Source organism: Plectropomus leopardus, chromosome 1 (assembly GCF_026936395.1).
Source record: "Plectropomus leopardus strain MGB_pleo_1.0 chromosome 1, ASM2693639v1, whole genome shotgun sequence".
NCBI classification, from domain to species: Eukaryota; Metazoa; Chordata; class Actinopteri; order Perciformes; family Serranidae; genus Plectropomus; species Plectropomus leopardus.
In genome coordinates, this window is record NC_142176.1 from 41315785 (window position 1) to 41333097 (window position 17313).

At 40.6% G+C, this 17313-nt stretch overlaps 1 protein-coding gene across 1 annotated transcript; it reads right to left on the reverse strand.

Moving 5' to 3' along the window:
- On the reverse strand, window positions 1–16871 carry fah (fumarylacetoacetate hydrolase (fumarylacetoacetase)). The gene is made up of 14 exons (XM_042484779.2): window positions 16714–16871; window positions 16411–16521; window positions 14963–15084; window positions 12915–12964; window positions 12393–12483; window positions 11022–11119; window positions 10042–10094; window positions 9811–9910; window positions 7446–7576; window positions 6999–7074; window positions 5012–5058; window positions 3843–3944; window positions 2906–3023; window positions 1–652 (listed from the first exon to the last, which is right to left on the reverse strand). Exons 1-14 carry the CDS (start codon window positions 16792–16794, stop codon window positions 576–578), a joined length of 1257 nt encoding a protein of 418 aa, XP_042340713.1. The 5' UTR covers window positions 16795–16871; the 3' UTR covers window positions 1–575.
- Window positions 16872–17313: the final 442 nt, after the last annotated feature.

The following is a 17313-nucleotide window of genomic DNA, read 5'->3' on the forward strand; positions in this document are numbered from 1 at the left end:
TTGTTTAGTAGGATCAATTTATTGTTGGTTTGGCTCTGCACAGGATTTGATGATGAGAAAAAAAAACAGAATATTACAAAATGTATACTTAAAGTAACAAATATGTCTAAAGAGTTTGTAATTTCTGTAAGGAATTCTAAATGAGCTGTGCATGGGTGCAGTGAGTTAAAAAATGGATGAATTCATTAGGAATCAGGCTAGCCCATATAAATTATCAGTAACAGTGGTCCTGCTACAGCAGCACGACTGATGTGACGTTATGTAGGCGCTTCCCTCTGCTAGATGAATATTACAGAGGATTTCTTTGACAAGGTCACAACTCTACAGAGCTCTGAGATGAATGAAACTGAATAAAGCTAATCAGTTATTAAAAGACGCTGGAAACGTGTCATTTTAAGAGAAAGAGATGTGTGTCGGTGTGTGGGAAAGTGTGCGAGCGGAGGTTTTGGTTGTAGTTGTCTCCATTCATGGACAGTTGATGTCAAAACATGGTGAAATACTTCAGGTGTGTCGGTTTGTCTTTCACTATTTACACTCTTCAAAAGGATGCCTACTTTAATGAGAGGAAGTGTGTTTCAGTGTTGCAGGGCAGGGAGGATGATCCCCATACAGGGTCCAAAGCCCACTCTGTATCCATCTCCTTGACAGTAACCTAGACAGAGCAAGAGATGGGACAATACTATCATTATAAACAAACAACACCAGTAACTTTAGCAATTTAGCAAGAATGGGCATTTTATGATTGAGTCGACAGAAGGGAGATGACAGGAAATGAGGGGACAGAGAGGGTAAATTACATGTGACAACTAGAAAATGCACTTCCTGCAGAAAATGCATGTTACAATCATTTCCTGTTTCATGGCAAAACATGTAAATTTGAGACCTCACCACAGCCAGTCCCTTCAACAACAACTTAGTCTTTCAACATTTTTTTTCTTAAAGTTCTTTAGATGGCACAGACAGATTTTTAAGTTAAGCAGGTTAAATCCATAGGAGTTTAAGTATCATCTTTGTAAATGTTAAAAAAATGCACTAAAATGGCAAAGTCAATTCAAAGTTCTTTATTTTCTGTTTGGTTTAGGGTATGGCTCCAAGAGAATTTTTAAGTCACACTGCTGGGGCTACTGAGTTTTGAACTGGGTGCTACTGAGTATTTTTTAATACCCAAGTATGAGACCTGTATAATATCAACTTTTTTACCAGCTCTGACGTGTGTGTAGGGTTTGGTGGACCTTTAGCCCCTCAAAAATGCCACTCATTTCCTGAAATGATAATAATTAAAGCTGCAAGCAGCAACGAACATGCCCTCACACCTTTTCACATGTCAAAGGTAGTGGCCTGTTCGCAGTCAAGGAAAATATTATACGACGGAAAGGTCGTGAGTTGGTGACAGCGTTCCAGGAGCCAGACTTTGGTGTCAGTTCTATTGGAGTCAAAGCAGCAAGCAGGGAAATTCACACTATAACCCAACATATTTTTGTTCTTTAACTGTGACTGAAAAATCCCTTCACCACATTAAAAAACATACATTACGTGATGGTTCAGCCGCTTATGTGTGCGATCTCATTCTAGCCTACTGGTCACCAGAAGTTCATATCCATAGATAAGGGTCAGAATGTAGACGGGCCCGTAGATAGAGAGCTTTGCCTTCTGGCTCAGTTCCTTCCTCATCACAGTGGAGCAGCACAAGACTGCATCACTGCAGAAAACCATGGCCTCAGATTTGGAGGTTCTGACTTTCATCCCAACTGCTTCACATGTGGCTGCAAACTGCCCCAGTGCATGCTGGAGGTCACAGTGTGATCAAGCCAACAGCACTACATCATCTGCAAAGAGCAGAGATGCAGTTCCCCAGAACGACTAAAATTGGGAACTACCAACCCCACTCCACAGGCCACACACCCGACAACCAAAACAGCTCGACAATATCCAGAGCCTTAACCATTTTAGGGCAAATCTCCAAGGCACTTTTTGACAACCTCACTGACCTCTGCCAGTGATATGGATGACTTCCCCTGAGTCTTCTGACACTGTCTTCTCCACAGGGGATGTGTTGGTGGGGTTCAGGAGTTCCTTAAAATGTTCTTTCCACCAATGGACAATATTCCCAATCTGGGTCAGCAGTTCTCCTCCCCTGCTGAGCACAGCCGAGAGAAGCCCTGCTCTCCTTTCCTGAGGCATCTAACAGTTTGCCAGGACGTCTTTGAGGCCACCTGAAAGTCCTTCTCTATAGCCTCCTAAAACTCTTCCCACCCTGCTTTTTGCTTTGGTGACCACCTCAGCTGCAGCCCTTCTGACCAACTGATACCTATCTGCTGCTTCAAGAGACCCCTGGGCAAACTGAGCTTGAAAGACCTCCTTTCTCAGCCTGATGGCCTCCTTCAGGCAGGCCTCCAGGGTTCCTAGGTTGCCTGCACGACAGGCATCAACAGTCCTCTGACAACTATTTTCAGCAGTTTCCTCCACAATGGAATCTTTGCTCATGGACCTCTAGGTTTCCATGTCCTCAATCTTCCCAGCAATGCACAAAACATTCTTCTGGAGATGAGAGTTAAAGACCCCATGGACATTGTTCACTCTAACTACATGTTTGGGTTTACCAGGTCTGTCCAGCAGACTACCCTCCGTCTGATCCAACTCCCCGGGTGGTGATTAGCTGACAGGTCTGCTCCTCTCTCCAACTGAATGTCCAGTCAACCCCTTCCAGGTTTCTCTGTCGTTGCATACATGAGTGTTGAAGTCCACCAATAAAACTACAGAATCTCTGGTCAGTACCCTTTTCAGGACAGGCCCCAGAGACTTCATGGCCGGGGCCCAATTCAAGAAAAAAAACTCTACATGTTTCCAGTGAACTGAGGTACCAAATTGCACTACTGACACTGCTCTGCCAAAGTTTTGGTCTAACCTGTGATAGTGACTTCATCTCCGTCCTTCAGGAAAGTTCTGGTCTCTCCTCCTCCCAGGTCAATGCTCTTAGATCCTCTCCATGACAGCTCCAGCATTGAGCCAAAGCTCCCAGGATCCTGTTGGAAAACAGTACAGGTGGGTGAGGTTAGAAAGTGCTTTACAAGAGAAAGGAAAAGAAAATAAGGTTTAAAAGACACAGAAGCCAAAATCTGTGAAAGCAAGGAGATAAGCCAAAATCTGTGAAAGCAAGGAGATAAGCCAAAATCTGTGAAAGCAAGGAGATAAAATGTGTAAACTCAGTGCACATTTATGGTGTTAGGGGTAAACTCGAGATTACAAAAATCCACAGTTTCTACATTTCACATGCTGAGGTATTAATTAACATTTTTCAAGATCTGTCTTACAGTGCACTGATTATTCAACATTCAATTTTTTCTAACAGAAATGTTTTGTTTCCTTCTGCTGCACCTTTGTTGTTTGAGCAGTGTTAGAAAAGTTAATGGAAAAATGTCTTTTCCCTCTTTTGTATAGACAATGTGTTACGTTAAGAATACACTACTTTACACATTAGGATACCTGTGTCCATGTGTGTCTACAAATTGCATGAAAAAACTTTTCTGTAAACTACTATGTCCTGCACACAGGAAAGGCAAAAGCCACAAGTATTAATCATTAACACTATCAGTGTGTAGCTGTTATTCAATTAATGGTTTGTGTGTACTGGATCGACACAAAAACACAATTTTAAAAAGAGTTTGAAGAGATCTGCAAGAACTGTTAGCTTTTGCAGGAGATGTATAATGTTTTGCTGGTAAGATGTGCAACAATATCCTAAAGTTTCAAAGTTTGTATCTTCAATCAGAGAAAAACTGTAAATCGGTATCCATGTTAAGAAGCATTTAAATTCTGAGTGATTTGCACATGCAGGCACTCACGGGTCCACTAATAGTTCCGGAGGCCAGCAGGTCTCCTGGTCTGACGTTGCAGCCGTTGACTGTGTGATGGGTGAGCTGCTGCTTCATGGTCCAGTACATGTACTAAAGACAAAGATAAAGATACAAAAGACAAAGATACAAAATGAAGGTCATGAGTGAGGAGAGGCAGACTGTCAGACTTCATGCTTGTTCACCTTTTGCATAAAGGAGACTGCAGGTCATACCTGTCTGTGCAGTTATGGTGATGGCATTCAACACTGAGGGAGTCTGCACTAACAACATGTGTGTTAAATCTGCTCCAGGTGTGTTTTTAACAGTGCAAACTCAGTGTTAATAGTTTTGTAAAAAGTGTGTCATAAAGTTCTAAGCTGGGTTTCAATCAGAGAATGAGCATTCAGTTTGAAACACTTGGCTACAAGTGTTACAGAGATACAAGGTCACAGAGATAGTGCCTCAAGAATCACTGTTAGTGTGCTAGCATTCAGAGAAAAAATGTTATAATACTGACAGAAATACAGAGAAAACAGGTTATTCACATTTCATCTATACACCCCAGTTTCTTTCATAGTTCTCCACCTAGCATATTCAGTTTCTCATTGACGGAAAATGCTGTTTACACACATAAACCGAACACTCAAAAATCAGTTGATAAACAAGTTATTCATGTCCATGTAAACACACTGAAGGAATGATTTATTTGGACGCTTTTGTGTGAAATTCTGTAGAATGAGTTTTGAATATTGAAATATGTGGAAACAGGTCATTGTAGTTTTGGTAAATGGATCTCTGTCTTGGTAGGTGGCGTTGTGGTTTGGGATGTTGAAATAAAAGGTGCAGTCATAGTGTTTAAGGGATTGAGAGGAAGTGAAATGAAAAAGTAATCAACAGATCATTTTAGACTGAATATAATCATAGTGAATTGCAGTCATTTTTTTTACCTTCAGCACCACAAACAACTCCGTGCAATAAAACTGTGCTGTTCCACATTTGCAAAGGGGCAACAATACACTGTGCTGCCTTGTCTGAATTACAAAGTAAGATGATGTCATAATACTAAACACTATGTGACAGACCTGTGTAATACCAAAACCTGTCTTTATGCTGGAATATTTACTACAAACATGATGAAAATGTTGCAGTGGATGTATTTCAGCACACAAGTTTCTTACCTTAAAGTTTGACCTGCAGATGGTTGCTGCCTCTGCCATGCCCTGTCCTGAAAGTGGAATATAGAGAAAGATGAATTAAGGCTGCTTTGAGACATTTCCTCACACATTAATGCATGAGAAGGTCCTTTTTGTGCATAGTGTGGATTTTAGTGAAGGGAAACAATTTAGCAAGTTCTTTGAGAAGAAAAGTGAGCAGTACTTTTGTTCTAGAGTCTTAAGCAGCTGTTAAATGTAGTGGAAACAGATGGTATCCATGTCTAGAATAATATTAGCAAAACAACAAGGGAAATATTTGAAATATGTCTGATAGATGAGTGGTCAGCATGCAGTCCTGACATGGCTCATTGGTATATTAGCTAAAAGCAGAAAAATATGACCCCAATTTCAGAAACAGCAACATAAAGCAGCAAGGAGGTAAGTTCAGTTAACAACTTTGATAAAATCAAAGATGAAGATGCAGTTAGCCTGCTGCCATTTTTAGTTTAAAGAGGTGGCTGGGCAGGGCAGAAGGGGAGTGGTTTCGTTTTGCTGAACAAGCATTGCTGTTTGCTGCATGAGAGTGGAGGAGGATGTGCACCAAACCTGTGAAATAATCAGTAGCTCTAACAAAAATTTTGGATTGAGTCCTTATAGTCACAAAGTCTTTATGAACAGAACAGTACAGAAACTAAAGCATAGTCCTTCATTAATCTTCGACAACAAACACAGTTCGAAGATTAAAAATAAAACTAATTCCCCCGTGCAAAGCTAGTACTACTATCTAATCCATTCACCCTTGAGTCTACTTGAACATCTGTCAAATTTAAAGGAATTCCCTCAAGGTATTCTGGAGATATCGCTTTCACAAATATGAAAAAAATGCAAGGTCAGCATGAACTTTGATCTTAAGCCACCAAAATCTAAACAGTTCATCCTTGAGTCCAAGTGAATGTTTGTGCCAAATTTTAAGAAATTCCCCCAAGACGTTTCACAGTGACCTTGACCTTTTACCTGTGACCACCAAAATATAGTCAGTTCATGTTCATGTTCAAATCCAAGTAAACGGTAGTGCCAAATTAAAAAAAAAAAAATTAAAAAGATATGTTGAGATATTTCAATCACAAGTATGAGACAGATTAGGTCACAAGGACCTTAGCCTTTGACCTATGACCACCAAAATAAAACCAGATCATCCGTGAGTCCAAGTCAATGTTTGTGCTAAATTTCATTAAATTCCCTTGAGGTGTTCTTGAGATATCCCTTTCACAAAACATAATGCCTTTTGCCTCGGCTACCACCAGCATGGAGGCATAAAAAGATTGAGCTCAGCCTGTGAATGTCCCCTCGTTAGTCTCTTTTCTTTTCAGTCGATCAAATGTTAAGGTGGGCCTATAATTCCCTCATTTTATCTGAACACATATAAACAAGCAGGATACAGATTACAGGGCAAATTTGTGTTGCTGGTGCTACAATCTGCTATATATATTTAGTTGCCTAGCATTAATAACGTGCTATGACAGGAAGGAGTTTCTATAATTAATAAGCTATTACAATGATCATCAAGGCAAAATGAGTCTGGAAATAGTCAAAAAGGCTGTTAAGGATGAGGCTTCAGAAACTGCAGGGTCCAAAATTCTGTGCACCACCCCCTTGTCTTTGCTTTAGGTACATGAAACCAGGGGGGCATCGGAAATCCTCATAAGTGTTGGCGGAAAGTTCGAGTGGTAAAATGTTAAGCAACATGGATAAGAGAGAAATACAAATACAAATGTAATTAATTAATTAATTTAAAATGAGTTCCATTAATTAAATTAAAATGTTATTATTATTATTTTTTTTAATAATGAAATTAATTACATTAAAATTAAACAAAATAAATAGAATTATTACAGTAAATCACCTCAGGGTTTTGACTGCTGAGCAGTGTGTGTGGGAGTATGAGTTAAACCATGGAAATACACAGAGAGCATTGCAGCTGATTGGATGATGGCCGCTCTCTGTACAGTACCTTTTAGTGACACGAAAAGGTTGATGTTGAAGGTGTAAGCGTCAGGGTGTTGCAGGTACGGGAGGGGCTCTGGATCCTGCAGAAAGGGGAGAAACAACATGAACTAGAACACAATGGAGAGGAGGCTCTGATGTCCACACACACAAAAACTAAACTAGAAAGAGACCAAGCATTTTTTCAATCCTTGACTCCTGAAAACTGGTGAGATAAAAATGTAATATTTGTCCATAGGGTGGCACCAGAGGTGGTTGGTTTGTGATTGACATGTAAAAGCTAATGCGAAGGTTAAAAAAACAAAGCAAGGCCTGTGAGCAGTTTGAGTCTGCAGTTACTAGAATGGTTCTACATCATGGTCTGGTGACTCAACACAGAATCTAATTCAGTGACTTAGGATTCAGGTTGGCTATGCTTCTCTTCCAGGCTGCAGGTTGAGGCCCTTGTACTAACCTGGATGGGGTTGGGCTCTGCAAAGGGTAATAGCGCCTCCATTGGGATGACCCAGGGTGAAATGGTAGTCCCAAAGTTCTTCCCCAGGAAAGGACCAAGAGGAACATACTCCCACGCCTGAATGTCCCTGGCTGAGAATAAACACAAATATTACTGCAGTGCATAAGCAGGCAGGCTATGGATCCATAATATCAATTAGCTGCTGACAGTCAATAACAAAGAGTCCACTAAAGCTGCCTGCAGGCCAGGAAATATGGTCAGTGGTTTGATCCCCAGCTCCTCCTCCTTGAGCAATATACTGAACTCCACACTGCTCCTGATGCTGTGCCATCGGAGTGTGAGTGTGTGTGAATGGTTACTGAGTAGCAGGTCACACCATGTACAATAGCTGCGGCCACCAGTGTGTGAATGTGTGTGTGAATGAGTGAATTTGACATGTAGTGTGAAAGCACTTCTTTTAAATTCAGCATTGTCTTGCCCCTGCAGTAATCTGATATTAATTATTATCATTTAGGACTAGACTTGGCCTTGGACTGGTCTCAGAATGTCAGGTTAGACTAGACTCATGAAGCCTGCCCAGAAATATTAAGGCTGACCTCATTTGAGGTGGCCACATTTCTATTACTATGGCAATAATGCTGGTAAATCTGACAGGAGGAGACAGTGCTGACACAGTGAAAACTGAAGACAGGGCATGAAAGCCAGAGGCTATAACAGGAGATATTTCGAGTCCAGTCAGCTCAGAGCACCCTGTGTCTCAGCTCTGCAGTCTAAATGAACTGTGAGTGGTCGGAAGACTAGAACAGCACCATACAAGTGCATATATATCATTACCATTTACTTGTGGATTGTTTCCCTATGTCAAAACTAATTTGCAAATCTTTGTATTCTGATTTTACGTTTGTTTTACACAGCATCCCAACTTTTTTGGAATCAGGGTTTCATATAATCAATGTATCAGCAGCAGTATAGCAAGCAACAGCTGAGCTCTCTCTCCTGTTATGTTCAAGAACAGCAATCATTTTTCTACTTAAACATTATCTTCAGCTCTCTCTCTCTCTCTCTCTCTCTCTCACTCTGATATATATATATATATATATATATATCAATCAGTTTTATTAATAATCAATCTTACAGATCATGGTTTACTAATGAGATTTTGTGTCAAATTAAACCCTTTAAATTCAAATTTACATCTTAAAAGCACATTCAGTTTTTTAACAATGTTTATATTTTTTTTTACAACAGGAAACCTGAACAAGAAGGAAATAACATTTTGTGTGTGTGTGAGTGTGTGTGTGGCGCTTCATGCTCCAGAAATTATTAAAAATACTGAACCTGTATTTTTAAACTCTTAAAATGGTCAATTTGACCAAATTGACCTGCAACATAACTGGAGGGTTACATAAATCACTTGTTTGTGTCTGAATAATGTATTTACATTTGGTTGAACTCCACTGTGAGGCTAATAAAGCAGCAGCGAGATAATCTTTTACTGTACGAGCTGCAAGGCCAGTCTTATCTCACAATCAGTCTGTGTCTGTCCTCATCATTGGCTAAGCCTCCCCTCAGCCACAGTGAGCCTTTGAGAAATGACTTGTCAGTTAAACCATTGAGCACCACTGAGAACAGAGGGGAAGAAGAAGAATAAAGGGGGACAATTAACTTTGCATGCAGTTGTACGAAAGAAACTTTGAATGCCAAAACTTCACAGAAAGCCGATGGTGAACTCTGCTCAGAATGATCTCCTCTGGGCTTCAGCAAATACTAAATGAGAGCGATGTCAGTTCCCTTTCTAGCTGCAAATTCCACAGAAATGTTGCAGATTGAAAAATCTGGCACACTGTACTGTGGTCAGAAAAATAAAAACTGTTGCAGACTGAACAGTATTCATGGATGATGGACTGTTCTCAAAATATTCTGTCTTAAATATGTGTTTCATCGTGGCAGTCAGAGAGCAACAACACCATGCATCTCCCCTCCAGAGGTTTCCAGCTGAATTAATAATACATGTACCCACTCATGTTCTATTGAGGACCCACTCTGCCATTTGATCTAAAATAAATTCCATTTGACTAAATCTAAAGTGGCATCAATATGTATAATACAGAGCGAAATTAAGGAACAAGTGTGCTTCTAAGTGACGTGTCACTGCTAATTACAGCTGTTGATCTGGCAGCATCCCATCAGCTTCAGTCACACAAACTCTAGATATAGATAAGATATTTTGGTTAGTGGCATTATATTTTCCAGGAAGGATTCATGGAAAGCTTATCACACAATCTCAGGTTTGCCAGGTTGTGTTGGGGAACCCAGAGACACATAAAGAAGACGTTGGGCTGATGTGTCGTTCAGGGGCTCTTACCACTCCAGTCATTCATGAGTACCATGCCAAAGATGTGTTCATGGGCTCTCTGGATGGGAATGGGCTCCCCGAGCTGATTCCCTCCTCCAACAAAGAAGGCCTGATCAGAGTAAAGACAAAATATAACAGCAGTGAACACTGATATTGTGCAATGAAGTCATTTCAACATCTATTCAAACATTACCAAAATACAGGTGATTAGATTAGAAAGTAAGTAAATACTGTAATCACCATCTCCAGCTCAATGTCCAACTGCTTAGACGGGCCAAACATGGGAGGCTTTGCTGAGGGGAAGGAAACATGGCAAACATAGTAATCATCCTCAGAAAAAAAACATGTATCCTAGTGTGTTTATGTATATACACACTAGGATACATGGTATTTAATTTTTGAAGAGGAAGATATCAGATATGTTGATATATGACAACTCAGCTGGCCAATACTGATATCAATATATCCACTTTATTTCCTCACTTAATTTTAGTTTTTTGTTGAGTCTCCTCTGTAGTAGAATTAACATATTAATATCATATTCTGCATATTTTTACCATGATGGTCCACCAGCAGATGCTAACATACAAAAAAGATTTTGACACAGGACAACAGTTTTAGAAAGAGTGTCATGATTTTCATGGTAAACTTCCATTGACTATCTACTACTGCTGATACACAGTCTGTAGCCCCCATCACTACAGGCCTATGATGTCTCTCTGACCATAGGTCAGGGTACTATTCCTGCTACTTTGATGTAACCGTTGCAAGCATTAGTACAGCTTTAAATTATTTAATAAAGGAAACACATTTATCCAGATTCCTGCCCATATTTTAAAGGGCGACTTCATCTTTTTAACTCAAAGTGTGTATCAGGTGTTGGCAGGTACTTTGAAAACAGTTACATTTGAAGGAGCTGCATGACATCTGATAAACTGCCTCAAGCGATGATACCTGAGGCAGCATCAGTTGGAGCTGAAGAGGGTTGGAGATGAAAAAAAGAACTCTGGGGGTTAGGGGTTGAAAAAGTGAGCTTACTGGAGCTCTGGAGTGCACTGCTCAGCTCTGCTGGAAACTTGACACAATGTCTGAAACTGTTCATTGTAAGTCTGATAATGTCTTTTAGGGTTAGCAAGGACATTTTCACCAGTCCTGAAGAAGTGTCTTTCACTCCTACATGAGTGACATGAATAATGTAGCCAAACGCTGGAGGAGCTTACTCTGGTCAGGTCTCATCTGGCCTGAGGGCCGGCGGATGGGGGTCCCAGAAACAACCACTGATGATGCTCTTCCATGGTATCCCACTGGAAGCCTCAACCTGCAGAACACCATGCTGAATGTTAGTACAACAGTGAATTTAGCGGAAAAACAGAGCTCGGTTTATACATGGTACTGCTGTGCCTGGATCACTGTCAGTCTGCTGGGCACATTGAAAAGGAATGGGCTTTTCCAGCATGTTCTCATCCCAAATCGTCACATGTTCCAATTTTTCCGTGGACTTCTGTGTCTATATATTACTCTCTGGGTATCCTTCTTCTGGTCTTTACATTCCAGGATGCTGCTACCATAATGTCAACACAAGCACACGGTGGGATGACACTGCACCTGGTTATGTTTGGGCAACAAACATAACCAGCGGGACAGCGGGACGTCAACAAACGCACTTGCAGGTACAGATGGTTAGGATTAGGAAGAGAGGGCATGTGGTAAGATGTAGAAAAAAACCATCACATTCAGACGGGAAGCAAACACTGGACTCCAGCATGAAAGTCCAGGGTTTGTTTGAGTCATGCATGCCCCTCCCACCTACCCTGTCGGCACCCTCACGCTCCTTATATTACATAATTACCGGCAGCGTTTCAACCTGAAGCTGCTCTGTGGCGTATCATGCAGACACAACAGGTTCCATGTGGCCACGTTCTCAATTGACACCACCTGCCCGCATATAAGGCTGCCACGAAAGGGTTACCATCAGCTGATGCCGTCCAGTGGTGTTTCATGGGGACGCATAAGGTGGCTTTTGGCGTTGAAATCATACCCTGAAAGCACTGACAAAGCAACGATATTTGGCAACTTTAGAATGAGAACAGGCTGGCTTTTCCTGAACAGGGATAGTATTTTTACTGCAGCAGTATTTGTGTTGTAATCCCAGCAGGATTAGTTGTGCTTTAGCTAGTGCTTTATCTTCAGCTAATGGGGATCCTAACAAATAAACAACTATATAAATCATCTCAGTAGTATTGCTGATCCCTGAAATTTGACATGGGGAGCAGGAAGAGCAGCCTGCCATCAGAGTGAGAAAGAGAAGCCTCCATCATCTCTACATTCTTACCATGGCAGAATAAATGAACAAATGACAACTGTGCTGTATGACGGTCATTTTGTTGACCAGAGCTCTGCTGTTGTGTTTAAATACACACTGGTATTCTGGGGCCCAAATCAGTTAGAGAACCCTCATAGTGTCCCTCCACATATCACTGTTTGCACAGAGCTTTGCACACTTTGTTCCAAGCTGTCTCTGAATATCTGCATCAACACTGGGGATGTTCACAACAGCTTAATGCCCACTGCTGGCTTGATTGATAGTGTACCAGTTTGGCATCAGAGCATTCTCCTTCCCCCGGAACATAATGCCGACATTGGTGGCGTGATCTCTGGAGGAGTAGAAGTCGGTGTAGTCACCTGTGAAAACAGACAGTTCATAAGAGCGACAGGCAGAAATATTCACATCTATAGTCTGAACCCTTTGTTTTATCATGGTGAAGTCTAGCATCACAGAGCTGACTGAGTGAGCTGAGTCATATATGACAGAAATGTCATATGTGGTAAAACAGTGCCCCCTGCTGCTAAAAAGCCTCAAATCTGTTGCACTATGTAAATTGCCATTTCCTGCATCTATATCTACTTTGCAAGAAAGTGAGCAAAGAATTTGCTGCTTTTGGGGATTGTTTTACAGTGACTGCATGATAACAATTAAAGGCTCCTAGTAGCAAAAAAAAGTGTTTTTTCTGTGCTGTTTAAGTTATATTAAAATGTAAAACTATCAAAATGAGATGGTAAATTCTGAAAAATGTGTAATGGGACAGCCATGAAGGAGGTCACTTCTGGCTCACCAATTTCTGCAGGGAGGTGCATGGTGGCTGTACTCTGATGGACAAATGCTCTGCAGAGACAAGAACCAAAAGACAAACATCTCTGATGATCTGGGTTCCCACTCTCTGAAGAAATTGTTTCCAAGTAAATTTTCAATGACTTTATGTCTAAAATATCTATTTTGTGAGACTGAGAGGACATCTAACAATACAACACTGCCTATGTGTTGTGTGTGTGTGTGCGTGCGTGTGTTGATAGCATGGCCTAATGCTAATGCACATATCTTGAACTTCAGCTCCATTTTCCAAAACTCTAAACAAAAGTGTATAACTGCTCACTCATCTGCCTCCCTAATACCATGCCATGTTACATCTAAATCAAACTTTGCCCTCAGAAACAGACTGAATGACAGTATGTTCCACACTGGAGGGATCCATTCAAAACCCTGCTACCATCAGGGTTACAAGAGAAATCATTTGGAACTTTGTAAAATCACAGCACTGGCTATCCAGTTTACTCTTTCAGGAACAGTCACTGAGAGAAATTCCAAGCAGTGCTGTGATATACTTTATACAACAGTTAGCAATTTGAATGGTCGAGAGGCATTGGAGTTACTAAAAGTTATGAGGAAGCCCAGGAGGGGGCAGCTGTGACGGACGGGTTTCGTTTAACCGCCGTTCACTGGGGGTAAACCAGCTGTTACAGATGTTACAAGGATGTGCAGTGAGGCAGGGACACACTCGTCTGACACTAACTACAGCCTGAGGGACACCGACACACACACACACACACACACACACACACACAGACAGACAGACACACACACACACACACACACACACACACACAAACTATCTGATCAAACTAACTCATCTGAATAACACAAAGTGTCTGTTAACCGACTGATTTTACTGAAAACAGAGATAAATTTTCATGATACCAAGCATCTGCTCTTTGCATAATATGAAGACCGAGCTAACACAGATTAGCAAGCGGAAAATGTTTATGTGTTGCTAGGCAACGGCTATCACAAACAAATCATAATCTGTTGTCACTTGTTAATATTAACAAATAATGTTGTGTTATGTGAGCGATAATAGAAAGGCAAGCCACTTATACGTGGGAGCGGCCACGTGTGAGGAATTTCACAGAGGAATTATGGATTCAAAACTTCTTTAGAGTTATGCGATGCAACAACACCTCTTGTAGCGACTGGTGCATTATGCCCAAAGGAGCCAGTTCAGGGAGCATCATGTGACTTGGAGAAGCCAAAAAAGGGTTTCTATTGCAGTTTTCTGAAATGTGGCTTTTTTAAATCGCCTGAAACTCATGTGAGCGTAAATCTTTTTTTGTGATACATGGGAGTTTTTCTTTTAATTGACGTGTTTCCATCAAGTGTATTTTATATTCGCTATTTCAATTTGTGCAATTTGAGGGTTAATGGAAACCCACCTAATGTATATGTTCCTATTCCATGTCTTATGGATTGTCTGTCTGTACACATGCCATCCATCACGCATCGGTCCATCCTGCGAGGGATCCCTCCTCAGCTGGTCCTCTGGAGGTTTCTTCCATATCTGCTGTGGCAATTGATGATTTCTGATATTGGGCTAAATAAATTAAATGGACTGTGTGTTATCAATTTTGAGGCTTAGTGTTTGCACACGGAGAAAGGTGTGATATTTGGGTTTAGGTCGTGACTTTAAATTGAATTATGCAGAGATTTTTCTGAATAAACACACAATGATTTATTTGGCACTTGAATATTGAAAGCAGTGGAAACAGGTTGTCTGGATAGTCAGTGCTGCAATTTTAAAAGGTCCAAAAGATTTATCTGAAAACCGTGTTAAGAGTTTGTTAGCAGTGGTTTGAGTTGATCCCTCCAGTTTTTAACAAGATTACATGGATTTGAGCAAAGATTTTGGTTTTAACATTCAAGTTTGACATTTGTGAATTTAACTTTTAATATTTTTATATTGTACTTTTATGACATCACATGACCACACAAAGCATTAGCTGATAAAGACTATGTGTAAACCCCTGTGTACGACGAGGACTACACACTGACCTGCTCCGAAGGCTGACGTCATCTCTCAGTGTGCTCTCACTGGCTGACAGCAACTCCTGCAAGGTCCTCCTGGCCTCCCTCCACGCCTCATAACCAAGAGCCATGAAAGCATTCAGTGTGGGCTGAGGAGACACAGATAGCAGACATGATACATTCAGCAGCACTTTCATCATCAGCCGACATAACTTTAGAAAGCAAAATGATTGTAAACACAACTGAACTAACAGCTGAGACCACAAACATGTGTTGATAAAATACATGTTTTGCAAAATGCTTCAAAGCCACTTTTGCACAATGACAGGAGGCCAGGGCCCAGTCACAGCAGCCCTATACTACTATAAGTACTATAAGTACAAAAACAATTCCCAATGTGAATAATTCATATATACAGTATATATATATATATATATATATATATATATATATATAGTTGATTGGACTCACTTGTTGTTAGTTCTGAAGACTGAATAATGCTCTTGAGTTGCTCTACAACTGCTGTTTCTAATCGCTGTGTGTTGCAGGGCTGCACACAGGGGGTCATGTGACCTGCACCTCCAAATTTGGCCAATAAATGAAAAAAAACTCCTACAGGACTCATGCTTATCCTGGGAACTCGAGATTCCCAACTACATTTCCCTGACCAGTGGTGAATATGAATTAGTACCTTTACTCAGGGACTGTACAATTTTGAGGTATTTATACTTATGAGTGCATTCATGCTTTGCTTCTTTACATCTACTGCACTACATTTTACTCCTACTTCACTTGACAGGTAACGTTAATAGTTAGTTTGAGAAATGTATAATTGATGTTTAAAACTCATCACCAGCTTATAAAATGTCAAACAAAGCTATATATGAAACTACACACAGGAATAAATAGTTTTAAATACCTCATAGTTGATCAGATACATTAAAATGATGCTTACACATTCACTAGTGATAAAAACATAGCTAATACAAAAAGACAGCCAAGGGTTTCATGAGTATTTTTATTTCAGCTACATTTAGGTAATTTGCTGAAGACAACTGTATCTATATAGCATAATTCTAAATGTAAGACCATTTATTGTCACTGACATTGCTACCTCGTGGTATTAATACTTTCACTTTAGTATGAGATCTGAGGAATTCTTCCATCACTGTCAGTAGCTGCTTTACCAGATTTTGATCTGGTATTGGACTCGTTGTGTTTGCCTTGGTCCCACCACCCCTCCCCCTCACTCAACCCCAACATCAAAAAAGCCTCTGAACCACAGTCACAAATGTAGATAAAGCAGCAGGGACACTCAGACCACTACAATGGGACCAACTGGCCTTTAATGTGTCGGTCTACATGGTGACATCATGATGATAATACTGTTAGTTTGCTGCTGTGATGGACCTCTGACTCAGGTTAACAGCTAACTGACTGTGTCTGCTCTGATGACTGGCAGTCATTTAACTTACCTGGTCAAAGACATGCTGATGTTTGGACATCACAGGCCCCCGAAACAAGGACTTGACCACACTCAGGTCCAGTATCTGGTCTCCAATGGCAACACCAACGCGACATTTGGGCTGAGGAAACAAAACACACTCTGACATAACCACTGCTGACTCCAGATGTTGTGACAAGAGCTCATCTTTGTACTCATAGACCCACATTTATGGAAATATTTTATTTTTGAAAATCGTACGTCATAAATGTGTCTTACTTGACAAAGCTTGATCCGTTTGCAAACCTAGCAGAAATAACTGAAGTGCACTTACATTATCAGGTGTGGAGAATATTCCGTAAGGAAGGTTGTGGAAGGAGAAATCCGACGATGAATCAACTTTGATGAAGGACATCTTCTCCTTAGCAGTGGTGTTCCACTCAACCTTACAGAGAGACTGAGCAGCTGCGCTGACTCTTTCCAGATGTTTAACTTTGGACAGGCCCGCCTCCCACTGCAGGGCCAATCACATGCTGCCCATAGGATCCACCCCAACCCACATGTCTGCAAGTTAATGCAAACCAGCCGGGCAAATGACTAAGCAAAACTAGTGTCAGGGTAGCCTTATATGTTGTTTGGCAAAAGACACAGGCATATTCCAAAATGCTCAATGTCACTGTTTAATAAGCGAAGAAATATCTTTCAAAAAAATCCAACATTCAGCCTAATAGTTTAAGTAAAACAGAAAAATAGAAACAGAAAGGTAAGTATAATGTTGCTTTTAGGGTATAATATGAAAGAGGAATGAGTATTGTAAAATGATTTAAAAGTTTACTTACTTATTTCATTTTTATAGTGTATTTCTTTATGAATAAAATACATATTACTGTGATTTTGTGTCTTAAAGATGTTGGCTCCCCCTGATGGAATGCAC